Below are 16250 nucleotides of genomic sequence, written 5' to 3' on the forward strand. Positions count from 1 at the left end.
GATGATGCTGTTTATTCTTACCTGAATACATTAATGCCATTCTTATCTGAATACATTAATGCCATGTGATGTTGTTACCACTGTAAAAATTTTTCCACTGTGAACATTGTCCACGACCGAAACCAGTTATGGACACACAATTTACAAGATAGCAGGTATCATGATGCATTTTTCTACGTACATTGATGCTATTAACAGACGCCTGAAAAAATGTTAGTAAATTTTGTTTTTGAATGCCATGAGATTCAATGTTTTCCCCTTCTCGAGTGAACACTTAAGAAGCATATAATGTGACTGGAGAGAAATAATAAAAAAAAAGCAGAGAAAGAATTCATTCAAATTAAGCTGTCAAGCAGATGGAAGTATGACTTTCTTTCAACAGTAACAGACAAAAAGAAATAAGGATCAAACTTCCACATGGGAAAAATATATTAAAACAAAGATTCCAAGACTTAACAAGCGGGAAAGCGCCGATAGACAGGCACAATAAATAAAACACACACACAGAATTTCTAGCTTTCGCAACCGACAGTTGCTTCTTCAGGAAAGAGGGAAGGAGAGGGAAAGACGAAAGGATGTGGGTTTTAAGGGAGAGGGTAAGGAGTCATTCCAATCCCGAGAGTGGAAAGACTTACCTTATGGGGAAAAAAGGACAGGTGTACACACGCACACACACACACATATCCATCCGCACATACACAGACCATGCGGATATGTGTGTGTGTGCGCGAGTGTACACCTGTCCTTTTTTCCCCCTAAGGGAAGTCTTTCCGCTCCCGGGATTGGAATGACTCCTTACCCTCTCCCTTAAAACCCACATCCTTTCGTCTTTCCCTCTTTGCTGAAAAAGCAACCATTGGTTGCGAAAGCTAGTAATTCTGTTTGTGTGTTTTGTTCATTGTGCCTGTCTGCCGGCACTTTCCTGCTTCGTAAGTCTTGGAAAATAAACATATATATATATATATATATATATATATATATATATATATATATATATATATATATAAAATCTGGGATACTGAACAAAACATATTTAGTTTACAAGAGCCACTCTCATGATGGATACTTTGAACTGGCTTCTTGGAGCTCTTAATTTACAAATTCTGACAATTCACCTTTTCATTTAACACATTTGAGACTGGCCTCAGTCACTCTGGATGGGGTAGCTGGACTGCTGTTTTTAGTACATTGTTCAAGAACTAGCTTTGTAGGTGTGAATGCTATAAATGTGTGTGTAGTTTCATTTTAAATAATAAAACTTGGTTTATCTATTCTTTAAAAAAGTAGATATGCTAAATATCAGGAAAAGAAAGATTGCTACCTACTATAAATATGACACGTTTAGTTGCAGACAGGCACAATCGGTTGGCAGCCTAGTCCCTGCATGCTGCAGCCAGATGGCACACTTCCCCAACCCCCCTCCCCCTGCCCCTCCCCCTCCAGACTACTGCTTTCGTTCTATTGACAGTTTCATTCTGGTCTGAACAGCCGGAAATGGCAGTCGTGTGTGTGCGTGCGTGTGTGTGTGTGTTTTCTTTACTGACAAAGGCTGTGGCCGAAAGTTAAGGTGAAAAACTCTTTCAGGTGTGCCTGTTCATCTTTATGGTAAGTAGAAATCTACCTTTTCCTTGTATTATTGTTACCTCAACCTGGAGTTTCCATTGTTACATATACAAAATGTTTTAGTGAATTGGGGGGGGGGGGGGGGGGGGGGGGGGGGCAAAAAACCTTGCACACATCATTCTTACAGTTTAATTCACCCGAATGTGATACTTTTTGAAACACTGAATCGTATGAAGAGGTACATTAGAATTTCAACACCACCAGGATGTTTCTCTTCAGCACAGTTTCCCCTTCTGGTGCTTACTGACTTAGGAACACACTTTTAAGGCAAGTGTTGGTCACAATTTATTTCTCAGTTAGTAATAACTTTTCAGCAAAATGGTCGGTCCTAGAACTAGTGAAGAATTGATCTCTTGACATAAGTACTTCATAACCACAAACAAAATTCATAACTGAAACTTCCTGGCAGATTAAAACTGTGTGCCCGACCGAGACTCGAACTCGGGACCTTTGCCTTTCGCGGGCAAGTGCTCTACCATCTGAGCTACCGAAGCACGACTCACGCCCGGTACTCACAGCTTTACTTCTGCCAGTATCCGTCTCCTACCGAGTTCGAGTCTCGGTCGGGCACACAGTTTTAATCTGCCAGGAAGTTTCATATCAGCGCACACTCCGCTGCAGAGTGAAAATCTCATTCTGAAAATTCATAACTTCTTACTTCCACAAATAAGACCTGATGCAGTACTGCGGGAATCAAGAGAGTTCAAATTTACTGCAGTATCGTCTCATGAAGTAGCTAACATCATACAATCCCTAAAAAATCTTAAATCTGTGGGCTGGGATGAAATTCCAACAAATATCATAAAGGCAGGAAGTGACAGCATTGCACCTCAACTCTGTAAAATAATAAACCAATCATTTGATGAGGGCTGCTTTCCAGACAGACTGAAATATGCTGAAGTCTGTCCAGTCTACAAAAAGGGGAAAACAAGATGATTTAGTAAATTTCCGCACAGTGTCTATACTCCCCAGTTTTCTCTAAAATAGTTGAACGAATAGTATGTAATCAATTAGAAAACTACAATAAGGAAGGTAATATTATTCTCAATAACCAGTATGGGTTTAGGAAGGGACAAAACACTTTACAAGCTGTAAATGAACTAATCTCCAAAGTAAGTAAATGCCTTGACAACAAACAAAGTGTATCTGGTATTTTTTGTAAACTCTCAAAGGTGTTTGACACAGTAAACCATAAGCTACTGCTCCAAAAATTGGGTACCTATGGCTTCCATGGAAAATCTGTAAGATGGTTTTCATTTTATCTCAAAAACAGATACCAAAGGGTGGTGATACATCAAAAGGGAGAGAAAACTTGCTCTAGATTGAAAGAAATTCAAGCAGACGTGCACCAGGGCTCGATATTAGGACCACTTCTGTTCTTATATTACATAAATGACATGCCTAGCAAAGTAAATACAGATACAATACTTTACGCAGATGACTCAACTGCTGTAGTCTGCTGCGAAAACACTGACGAATTAGTAAGGACCATGAAACAAACCTTATAAGAACTTGAACAACGGATAAAAGATAATGCTATGAAATTAAATCTTGAAAAAACCCAAACCATACACTTCAGGACCAAACAAACTACTGAATGTATATCACAAATAGAATATTCAGGTAAAGAACTGACCACAGTTGATTCTGTAAAATTTCTTGGGATAACTTTAAATAAAAACTTGCAATGGACCGACCATGTTGACAGTTTACTGAAGAGATTAAATAGTTTAGTTTATGCAATGAGGGTACAACACAAAGTAACGGATTTAACAGTGAAGAAAACTGTATACCACGTGTATTTCATAACACTTATAAGATATGGAATAATATTTTGGGGTGCTAAAAAGACAAACCTCCTTCGAATCTTCAAACTACAAAAAAAAAAAAAAAAAAAAAAAAAAAAAAAAAAAAAAAATCGGAGCAATGACAGGAACCAATAGTAGACATTCACGCAAACCACTATTCAAAAGCCTGGACTCCATGACAATCCCTTCCATCTTCATATATGAAATTACTTCTCTTTGAACAGAAAAACTCACATGTGTTTGAAGGAAATACATTCACATTTGCCTATGAAACTAGACATAAATTGAAATACATGCAACCTTGTCACCGACTCACAGTATATGAAAATACTCCATATTACATGGCTCTGAAGATCAGAAATAAGATAAGGTCAATATTTGGGGAATCTACATTGGAGACCATTAGCACATACCTAAAAAGCAAATGTTATTATAGTCTAGAAGAATTTCTAAATGAATAAAAAGCAATGTTACAGTTTAGAAGAATTTATAAATAGGAATAGGGAGTAACGATGCAAGTACAGACGGTATACTTTCAAAGCCATATAGATCCAAAGTATACACATTCACTTTATATTCATGTTTTCCCTCTATTATATTCATGTTTATATATAGAATTATATAGTGGTTTGTATCCCGTTCAGTACATTCATACTTTATACAGGTGTGTGAAGGCTGTAGTAATGCTTCGATGAGTTACAAAAAGATTTAAAATATAATGTTGTATTTTTATTATAATAAGCAATGGATGTATGATGTATTTCCTGTAGTATATAAAATACTGTAACTGTATGACGTATTTCCTGTAGTATATAAAATACTGTAACAACTTAGGTTAAAGCCTGACGAGTCACCAATGTTCTCAATCGAATGATTGTATAAAAACATGTTATGTGACAATAAAGTATCTTATCTTATCTTATCATACATTGCCTTGTGTTCAAAGGAATTCCGTAACTGTACAAGATACAGAAACAGGGTGTAATTTTTTTTTTTCTTTTATACATAATCTGAGTCTCCTTACATAGCACAAATGCACACGTGATGCCCATCACAAACAAATAAACGAAAAAAAATTTCCACCAATTGAACTGCTTTCTCTTGAAAAAACAATAAACAATCATTTGGTCTGACTTATCCATTCCTACTTTGTGAATATTATAATCAAGAATTAAGTCTGGTTTTGCTTTAGTCACTGACTCCCCTCATGACCACAGTTATCTCTGCTGCTTGTAAGGTTCCATGTAATAGGCCAAACTGGCAATGGTAACAGACAAATATTGTATTTATTTAATGCTATTTGACACAATTTCAGTTCAGTATTCTGTGATATGTTTTCACTGATGATTTACTTGACATACATGGATCACTGCTGTCACAACGCTACAATTTAAGAGCAAACTTTTCAATATTGTGATTTTTTCAACATATTTAAACTTTAATTATGAAATATTAAGTCCTTCGTCCTATTCATTCGTTTCTGAATAAATAAACAATAACAGGAATAAATATATTCTAACTGTGTTAATTTTTATTTTATACTTTCTAAGAAATACAGACTGAAAAATTCAAAACCATACGAAATGAACAAAATCTTATTTGAAAGATAAAATATGATAATCTATTGTGCACTGCCTCATAATCTTTAGATGGTGAGAATTAAATGGGAAACTAATACTTGAAAATAAGAATATAAAGAAAGCTAGCTGCTTCCATTTTAAATGAAAATTTAATTTGAAAAACTAAATTGCACATTTGCTACATTTAAATTTCCATCACAACAAAAATAAAACTGTACATCCAAACAACACTCCAACCATACATGAGTTCTGCAAAATTTTTAATATGCACAAGCTGTAGTCAGTTATTGTCCGAGTTCATTGCAGTTTTTCTTTAGATTTTGAATAAGTAATATGATGGTTTATTGTTGCAAATACACTTTTATCTTGCCGAGATCTTTAGTTACAAGTTGTTATGATGAGGAACAAAAATTTATTCCTGTGCTGTATAATGAAAAATACAATTTTGTTAATTACTTTTAGAAGATATAATTTGGGGTACAATTGGAATATTATGCAAACAGCACTTAATTTCGCATAAACCAACGCGAGAGTCCTTAAATCACAATTAAAATGACTGAGCCTACAGAAGAACTTTGAATTAGCATTACTATGGAAAAGTACCAGAACTTAGCGACACTGTATCAACTCTCTTTTCCCAGTTTGTTTATTCTTGTGCTAAAATAGCTGTAAATCGTGCTACCAACACAACCAACTTAAATAAATCTATGATATTTGGAAAGTTGACATTATTGTTGATCTAGATCTAGATCTACATCTACATCTACATCCATACTTTGCAAGCCACCCGACGGTGTGTGGCGGAGGCAGGTGTTCATATCTTGCACACAAACCAGAAGAATATAGAGTAGTTGTATCTTGTAGCACTGCAGTAAGTTGAAAGCCTCAAAACATATCTTGTGTCCCTCCATTTTAGACAGAGCAGATATTCCCTTCTTGCAAAATCATGTTCTTTCTTGATACTTGGCTTTACAACCATACACTGAGGAAGTAGTTTTCTGTTTAGCACTCAAGTGCCTACTGTCTTTGTCTTGTGCGTCCATAAATAATCCAAGTAGTTTTTTATTGGTTTATTCGAAAATTGCCACAACACCCAGCTCCTGTACCACTTTCCCAGCATGAACCTCCATCCTTAGCATATATCCAGTCAAAGCATTACAAACAGTTTATGCCATAGTTATTTGGTCTGCTTTACATGTAAACACAAAAATGTACTCATCCTCAAAAGTCACACATTCCTCATTGACAAGTCATGGCAGAGGTTATCTCGTATCACTGTGTGTACTTTCCTCTTCCAGTTGCAAGTAAAGTGAAGAAAAAATAACTGTCTATATGCCTACATATGAGACCTATCCCTTACCTTCATGGTTCTGGATATCCTTCATTAACTGTCAAATATTCACAATGAACAAACAAAGAAGAAACGTTATTCAAATAGTCAAAAATTGGATGAGTTTTGAACAATGGGTGCAGATTAGGCTGATTACAAGGAATATATTTTTCCATTGTTGTTTGGAACCTATCACGGTTTAACTGTTGATGCTTTTGGCCAATAGCCACTGATGTTTGGCTTTTTCCCAAGGGAAATGTGAATGATTACAGCTGATTTTATTATTTCACCTGGCATAAACAATGAAAAATAATCAAGCTATCAAGTGGTGCCTTCACATGAGCCTTTTCCTGAAAAAGAGGGAGCAGGAGGTGGGAAGTTATTGTACACAATACAAATTTCTCATCTGTTGTCTCAAGTCTCTTTGACAATAACAGTTTTGAAATTGACAGTTCAACAGTCTTCCTCATCTACAATTAATTTATAATACTTTTTATTACCAGAATTGTTTTACAAATGTTTATTCAAGTGATAAAATATTTCAAACACTTCACTACATTATTTTCTTTTACTTATTAATTACCTGACCATTCAACCTCACAGAAATCTGGATCAGTATCAGAAATTCGAGTTCTCCTGGAATCATCAATTTCTTCTCCCATTGCATTCAAAAAAGCATCATCGAAATTCGCCATGTCAAAACTATGTAGAGTGCATGCAGAGGGCAATGAAGTACAGGTAGCAGCCAAACCAGCATGACACTCAACAGAGAATGGCATCAAAGAAAGCTCTGTTGTGAAATACAGATACACTCCTGGAAATGGAAAAAAGAACACATTGACACCGGTGTGTCAGACCCACCATACTTGCTCCGGACACTGCGAGAGGGCTGTACAAGCAATGATCACACGCACGGCACAGCGGACACACCAGGAACCGCGGTGTTGGCCGTCGAATGGCGCTAGCTGCGCAGCATTTGTGCACTGCCGCCGTCAGTGTCAGCCAGTTTGCCGTGGCATATGGAGCTCCATCGCAGTCTTTAGCACTGGTAGCATGCCGCGACAGCGTGGACGTGAACCATATGTGCAGTTGACGGACTTTGAGTGAGGACGTATAGTGGGCATGCGGGAGGTCGGGTGGACGTACTACCGAATTGCTCAACACATGGGGCGTGAGGTCTCCACAGTACATCGATGTTGTCACCAGTGGTCGGCGGAAGGTGCACGTGCCCTTCGACCTGGGACCGGACCGCAGCGACGCACGGATGCACGCCAAGACCGTAGGATCCTACGCAGTGCCATAGGGGACCGCACCGCCACTTCCCAGCAAATTAGGGACACTGTTGCTCCTGGGGTATCGGCGAGGACCATTCGCAACTATCTCCATGAAGGTGGGCTACGGTCCCGCACACCGTTAGGCCGTCTTCCGCTCACGCCCCAACATCGTGCAGCCCGCCTCCAGTGGTGTCGCCACAGGCGTGAATGGAGGAACGAATGGAGACGTGTCGTCTTCAGCGATGAGAGTCGCTTCTGCCTTGTTGCCAATGATGGTCGTATGCGTGTTTGGCGCCGTGCAGGTGAGCGCCACAATCAGGACTGCATACGATCGAGGCACACAGGACCAACAACCGGCATCATGGTGTGGGGAGCGATCTCCTACACTGGCCGTACACCTCTGGTGATCGTCGAGGGGACACTGAATATTGCACGGTACATCCAAAGCGTCATCGAACCCATCGTTCTACCATTCCTAGACCGGCAAGGGAACTTGCTGTTCCAACAGGACAATGCACGTCCGCATGTATCCCGTGCCACCCAACGTGCTCTAGAAGGTGTAAGTCAACTACCCTGGCCAGCAAGATCTCCGGATCTGTCCCCCATTGAGCATGTTTGGGACTGGATGAAGCGTCGTCTCACGCGGTCTGCACGTCCAGCACGAACGCTGGTCCAACTGAGGCGCCAGGTGGAAATGGCATGGCAAGCCGTTCCACAGGACTACATCCAGCATCTCTACGATCGTCTCCATGGGAGAATAGCAGCCTGCATTGCTGCGAAAGGTGGATATACACTGTACTAGTGTCGACATTGTGCATGCTCTGTTGCCTGTGTCTATGTGCCTGTGGTTCTGTCAGTGTGATCATGTGATGTATCTGACCCCAGGAATGTGTCAATAAAGTTTCCCCTTCCTGGGACAATGAATTCACGGTGTTCTTATTTCAATTTCCAGGAGTGTAGTTCATAATTAAAAACTACATGGTAGCACAATGCAAAGACCATTTCTTGTGCAGTCTACATGGATACAAACAGAGCGCAGGAAGCACAATGGTAGGTGTGAATCTTTATGCGCAGCATGAGCACCACTCAGTTGCCATTCACCTGGTTAACTGCTGCTGCAGGTTCAGTCTAAAGGCATTAAATGGAAAGTTGCCTATCACTGAACAACAATTGTGACAGGAAATAACTGTCTTATGCTCTCCTGTTGAGGATAAAACTACAAAAGTCTACATGGTGAACCTTATCACTAATGTGGAGGGCCTTTAGTAATTGAATCGTATAAGACTTTGCTATGTAGACATCAGACATCACCACAACACTCAACAGCAGGGGAGATCATCTCCACTTTGCTCTCCTGATAAAGGAACTTTGTCATATGCACTCTACATCATCGAAATAACAAAAATAGTCTGTCAAATTTCTTTTCCACAGACTTTACGACTAATCTGTTTGTTAACACTGACTACTGGGTAGTACAAGGCTCACCCATTTCAAACTGTAGTAGAGAAAAAAGTTTTTCCTGTCATCTTCCCGACAAACTGATACAACAGTGGGAACAGAGAGGCAGGCATGAGTAGGGGTTAGAGCAAGTCACTGTAATTTACCGGCAATTGTGTGAAACTCATTAAATTTTTATCCCTAAAAATATTTGGTTCGACAGTTACTTTAAATTACTTCAGAAGTATTCTTTTCTTTTTAAAACAGCCTGCTCTGTCCATTTATGAAAGTTATTGTAAGCAAACAATCTCTAATTACAGTACTGTCTGGCTTGCAGTTCCTTGAGTGTGTTTCATAAAGCAGACTGGGATTACATACTGAACAATTTTTCTGACAGTTTTGTTAACTCTAGTGATGTTCTGACAGACTTGAATTGAAATTGCAATGTTATCATTTTCCGCAATTTTATAAAGGCAAAAGTAATTTAATCCTTTGTTGATGACTGGTACAAAACAACGATAAAAAGAAAACATTCTATTGATATCCTACATATTGCTTGATGAGGTATGTGTGTCCTTTCCATACAGCATAGCCACACATGGTTGTCACATTTGTAGTGACAAGTCCCTCTTCAAATATACCAAGGATATCACTGAGGCCTTCAAAGACCAAAATTACCCTCCCAACCATGTTGAGAAACAGATTCCCTGTGCCGTGTCTCTCCCATCACCTACCACCTCCCGCACATCCACTATCTGGCCACAAATGAGTACTCCCCTCTAACCCACAACTGGAGCACCTGAACGACTTTCTCCGCCATGCCTACTTACCACCCAACCCACAGGAGTATTCCCCTCCAGTAGAACTAGTTGCAAGACCTATCCATACAACATCCCACCACCACTTACTCCAGTCCAATTACAGGCATCTCCTATCCCATCAAACACAGAGCTGCCTGTGAAAGCAGCCATCTGATCTACAAAGTAAGCTGCAATAACTGTTCTGTTTTCTACACAGGCATGACAATAAACAAGTTGTCTTCCAATATGACTAGCCATTGACAAACTGTGGCCAAGAGACAGCAGTGCCACCTAGTTGTTGAACATGCTGCCCAACACAATGTCTTCAAAGCTCGTGCCATCTGGAGCCTTCCTACCACCATAGCTTTTCCAAATTGCATGTGTGAACTCTTCCAGCAATACATCCCATGTTCCTTAACTGTCACTAGTCCCTGTCCTCCACCTATTCCCTTCTCCGCTCCAATTTCAGCACTACACAGTCTTCTATATTCCACTAACACACCCAGTAATCTTTTTTCCCCTTTCTTTACTTCTTTCTTCTCTCCTTTTCTGCCCCCCCCCCCTCCAACTGCACCTAGCAGGCCTACTCTCTTCCCCACAACGTCCCTGCATGTTCCTACAAGCTGCACTACACATTCCCCCACCCCTATCTTGCTATCCCTCCCATTCCCCATCCAATGCCCTGCCTTTTCCTTATCCCCACCATCCATGTGATATTGCTACTCCCATCAGGTGTAGTTTCAGTCCATTGTCGAGCCTCAGTGGCCAGAAACAATGTGTGTGTGTGTGTGTGTGTGTGTGTGTTTGTGTGTGTGTGTGTGTGTGTGTGTGTGTGTGTGTGCGCGCACGCGCGTGCGTTCTATTTTGCAAGGTCTTTTGGCCAAAAGCTTAAATGTGTACCATCTTTTCACTGTGCCCGTCCACGACTCAACACACCTTCTGCATATGTTGAGTAGCAATCTCTTCCTTTCATATTATTAATGTCGCTCCATCCTGGCTTTTCCATTTTTTAATTCATTAATCTTTTTAGATCAGCCTCTATATTTCAAATTAATATGAATACTTTCTTTATAGTATTGAAATTTCCACAGCCCACCTTTTTTCAGAATAATTCAAATCAACGATTCTGAAAGAATAACATGTTTCTGATGATACACTAAAACATACACTAACTCCCACAATCTGTGCCAACTAAGTGCAAAATGCCTCTTACATCTAAGCTTCTGCAATACCATGACTTACAAAATCATCAGAAATATACAATCAAAAATGCTTCTAATCATGCAAGAACTGAAAGGTAGATAATATTTTTTACCTGGTTGTTTCTCATAAGTAGAAACATTGTAGCAGTAAACTGTGTTATCCATGCAACTCGCATATAGTCTCACATTGCCAGGATCAAGCAGCAGATCCGTAAATCCATTTTTTGATGTTCCTCCAGCATACGGTAAATGTAGTTTTGGTAAAGGATCCCTCTTATATGCTGAATAATTCTTTCGTAAATCCCAAACTTTTATTTGTCTGTGGAAAAGGTAAAGGTATTAAACACTAGACTATAATGTGACATTTTATTTTAAGTATTTACGGTAAATTAACTGACCCATCTCCAGCTCCACATGATATTAACGTATTTTCGTCTTGAAATACAAGTCCTGTGACACTATTTGCACGTGATGGCTGGAGACACTTAGTCCTCCGACATTTTGAAGCAGTACCTGCTGCAAGACCTGTTGGTATTTAAATTTTATTAAGTTGAAAAACAATAATATTATATAATGAGAAAACTAGTTTTAAATTCATAGGAGTCTCTTTAAATTTACTGATAAGGCCTACAGCAAAAAATTTCATACAACAGAAATAAAATAAAATAAGCTGACAGCAACATTAAAATGGACACATTATCTCTTGATACATCCACTCCATTACTTTGAATCAGTAAGAGTCTGGACCTTCAAGCACAAAGGGTTACATGTCTGTGCCAACCTTAGTGATCATAACATTACAGAACACAGCAGCAGTGAAGCAGATATTGGTAAATGCTGTCTTTCACATAACTGATAGCTAAGATTTATTGATAAGTCTTCTTCCCAAGGATCATTCACACTGGCACAGCGATGTAGGAAATGATAGTGGGACATGAAGTCCCTACTTGATATCTTCATTTCCCAGATGCAGAAATAAGCATCCTATGACACTTCTAAGGAATCTCTTCTCTGTACTCTTCTGACCTGTTTTATTTATGTCTAATATTCACTCACATAACAGTAACACTGGCACTATAATCACTTACGTAAGTTTGAGCATTATTCTCATCTGCTTGTTCCAAAACTCTTCTCGATTGTGTCCCTAACACATCAAAAGATTTTAGGCCATGTGTCTCTTTATTGCAAAACTATTATCCAATCCTAAGTATCTGAAATGGTTGAGCTGTTCTGTTAGACTTAATAATCATCTTTGGCCAGATAAATTTGCTTCCTTTGACTGTCATAATCTCAATGTTAGTCATAAAAAAAATTAAATTTTACTTATGCTAGTACTCCTGTTCCGTTAAGCTTCCTCCAATTTACTCAATGTTGTTGTTGTTGTTGTTGTGGTCTTCAGTCCTGAGACTGGTTTGATGCAGCTCTCCATGCTACTCTATCCGGTGCAAGCTTCTTCATCTCCCAGTACCTACTGCAACCTACATCCTTCTGAATCTGCTTGGTGTAGTCATCTCTTGGTCTCCCTCTACGATTTTTACCCTCCATGCTGCCCTCCAATGCTAAATTGGCGATCCCTTTATGCCTCAGAACATGTCCTACCAATCGATCCCTTCTTCTAGTCAAGTTGTGCCACAAACTTCTCCTCTCTCCAATCCTATTCAATACTTCCTCATTATTTATGTGATCTACCCATCTAATCTTCAGCATTCTTCTGTAGCACAACATTTCGAAAGCTTCTATTCTCTTCCACAGTAAATGCGCAGCAGCAATGTATACCGACAGCTAGTTCAGCGCCCTGCAAGAGGGTCCACGTGCTCTGATGGTGTCAAAGAGTTATGCTGATGTCTGTCTAACTTCCAACATGACTATTCAACCAGAACAAGTAGCCACACAATGTTCCAGGTGTTCACCATAGGATTAAACATCAATAATAAAGTCAAACAATGGAAAATCCAGGATGGAATGTGACAATATTAAGAAAAGGAAAGTTGCTACTCACCATATAATGGAAATGCTGAGTCACAGATAGGCACAACAAAAAGACAAACCAGTTTCAGTTACCTTAGACTGCAGTTGGTGTGGTGAGTTGCATTTGCATGAGAGAGAGAGAGAGAGAGAGAGAGAGAGAGAGAGAGAGAGAGAGAGAGATACTACTTTACATACAGCAACAAGATGCTGACAAATGCTATGACACTTGATAATGGCTGAGGTTTTACTGTGCGCTTTTTGGGACCTACACTTATTTCATTTCTGGGTGTATTAGAAATATTAATGTAAATATGTTCATGCAGTTAACTTTAATGACACATCAGCAGTTGGGAATTGTCATATTTACACATCAGAACTGGAAAGTATAATTGGAAAAAGCAAGTACCTGGTAGATGATGGCTATTTGATATGTAATTATCAGGTTTACACTGGCGAGATCCACTGGCTGTGCGTGCATCCCATATCATGATCATTCCATCTCTTCCTCCAGTAGCAAAAATTGCTGTACAACAAAAAATAACATTATGTAAATATTTTTAAAAACTTATGTGAACCATGAAACATGCTGACAGACCAAAACAGTGTATCAATATGGAACTCTGATGTGGGCCTTTAGCTTTCATAGGTACTGTTATGGCCAATCTATCGCACTCCTGGCTCACCTTTACAACTTCAATTCTACTTTGCAAGTGCTATAGAAGCTCTCCAGTACACTATGCTGACCTAGTACTACTTTTTTTCAATGTTGAAAGAAAAAACAACTGACTGGCATGGGACATCATCCTACGTCTAATCTGCAACTCTATGAAGTGCACAGCACAAAAATTCCCACTGTACCACGTGGTACGGTTTCTCCCCATCATATTTACATATGGAGCACTCCCTAACTGTCTCTCTACACATTGCAATTAGTGTAATCTTGTCTTCATGGTCACTATGGGAATAACGCCTCAGTCTGCCCATCTTTGTATGCATTCTACAACCCCTATTCATCTTATTTTCATCTTATTTGGTAAGTGTCCCACATACATCAACAATATTGTAGTATGGGTTGCACAACTGTTTTTAAGCTTATAGGCTTATAGTATCCAACCAACTATTCATAGGTGGCCATCTTCTTTGCCTACTAAATCTATATGATTATTCTCTTTCATAGATTCAAACATTATTAGACCAGGTATTTGTACGAATTGACTGATACCATGTGTGACTCACTGACACTACAGTCTTGATATATCAGGTTTTTGGGTTTTGTAAAGTGCACAATTTTCCATTTCATAGAATATCTTGTGTGTGTTTCCTTTATCAACATTCTTGCCTTTTGACAAAAGCTGTAATCCACAAGAAGAATTTTGTTTCTTTTCTGATGTTCACTGGAAATGATGCATATGCACAACAGTATTGATCCTGAATGAGATTTTCACTCTGCAGCGGAGTGTGCGCTGATATGAAACTTCCTGGCAGATTAAAACTGTGTGCCCGGCACACAGAAAGTTTCATATCAGCGCACACTCCGCTGCAGAGTGAAAATCTCATTCTGGAAACATCCTCCAGGCTGTGGCTAAGCCATGTCTCCACAGTATCCTTTCTTTCAGGAGTGCTAGTTCTGCAAGGTTCGCAGAAGAGCTTCTGTAAAGTTTGGAAGGTAGGAGACGGAAACTGGCAGAAGTAAAGCTGTGAGTACCGGACGTGAGTCGTGCTTCGGTAGCTCAGTTGGTAGAGCACTTGCCCGCGAAAGGCAAAGGTCCCGAGTTCGAGTCTCGGTCAGGCACACAGTTTTAATCTGCCAGGAAGTTTCAGTATTGATCCTAATGTTTGTCCCTGACTAACTTGTAAGTTAATATATTTTTGATCTGATAAGAGTTTCAGTTCAGAAATAGTTTTGCTTTACGTGAAATCTAATATTTCTGTTGCTGGTATGCTTCATTCACCGCATAAATGACACCACATTCACCGCATAAATGACATCACTGTTTATCTAAGCTGAGAGGATCTAACAAACCATAGTACTTTGTCTATCCTCTCCATCACTACAGGTGCATCCTTTCATACAGGGATCTGAGCCACTTACCACTCCTTTTTTACCTTCTCCAACCTCTCCTCCCAAAGAAAGCAATAGGATAGTGTGCCACTTTCAGAGTCGAATCCAGAATTTTGGTCAAGGGGGTCAAAGTGCTCTCACAGAAATTTTGTATCACCATGCCATCTCCAAGTTATCAACAGTAAACAAAAGAATTGCCTTATTCTATTATAACACCAACCACAACAGCAAAATAATTTGCCTCTGATCACTTTTACATATATCTATTGGATGTGCTACACATTTTACCTCGTGAAGGTACATTACCCGGCCAGTAATTTTGACTCCTAATTCATAAACCATAAAAACAATGTTCCTCGAGAGGAGTCATCAAGAGAAAACAAGTTTTATTTAATTCAAAGACCATCAGATTAATGGTGCCATTACTGTTAAGTAATCAGTGTTCCCTGAAGAACCACATGCAACTATTACTGCAACAACAGCAACAATTTTTTTCTCTAAACCAACCTTTGTCCTTTGGCTTGAAAGTTACTGTCTTAACACTGCGGGTGTGAGACTCAAATTTCCCAATTTCCTTCATCTGAGAGTTGGAAACATCCCAGAGAACTGCAGTGTGGTCGCCAGATACACTAACCAATTTGAATTCCCCATCCATCCAAGCAACGTCAAATATTGCGTTATTGTGGGCTTGTGATCCTGGGAAAACAATGACAATATACTCTTAAAAATGAGTTCACAAAATAGAACAATAATAAACTACAAGAAATCTGACACAGCATACCTTCCATCAGATTACTCTTGGTTTTGAGTCTTGTGTTCTGGATAGCAATCTTTCCATCTTCATCTGCCAATGCCAGAAGATACTCATAGTTAGTTACACCACAAAATCTGCAGGCAAATGTAGGTGGTACAACAGCAGAAGAGCCTCTAGAGTCTCCTGTTTCATAGCACTTCAAACGCTTAATAGCGAAGTCATAACTGACAGAAGCCCCTTTGAAACAAAACAAAAATTCAAAGATATTACTTTAATAAAACTTCCCTAGGAGATTAAAATATGATCACAAAAAGCAATTACAATTACAATATGAAACTTTGTTACAATAAATGTTACAGTAAAAATATCACACATTAAACATGCTAATAACATCTGAAACTCAAGCCACATA

The 16250-nt window shown here is 39.2% G+C and overlaps 1 protein-coding gene across 3 annotated transcripts in view; it reads right to left on the reverse strand.

Annotated features, from left to right (window-relative positions):
* The window catches only part of LOC126279063 (protein lethal(2)denticleless), a 64898-nt gene that overhangs the window by 16748 nt on the left and 31900 nt on the right, over positions 1–16250 (reverse strand). For all 3 annotated transcript variants that reach the window (XM_049979499.1, XM_049979501.1, XM_049979500.1), the window contains exons 3-7: positions 15866–16075; positions 15592–15780; positions 13429–13545; positions 11453–11579; positions 11168–11373 (exon numbers count right to left, since the gene is read on the reverse strand). In XM_049979499.1, coding sequence (XP_049835456.1) covers positions 11168–11373; positions 11453–11579; positions 13429–13545; positions 15592–15780; positions 15866–16075 — 849 coding nt within the window. The remainder of the gene's footprint in view (positions 1–11167; positions 11374–11452; positions 11580–13428; positions 13546–15591; positions 15781–15865; positions 16076–16250) is intronic.

Source organism: Schistocerca gregaria, chromosome 6 (genome assembly GCF_023897955.1).
Source record: "Schistocerca gregaria isolate iqSchGreg1 chromosome 6, iqSchGreg1.2, whole genome shotgun sequence".
Taxonomy (NCBI): domain Eukaryota; kingdom Metazoa; phylum Arthropoda; class Insecta; order Orthoptera; family Acrididae; genus Schistocerca; species Schistocerca gregaria.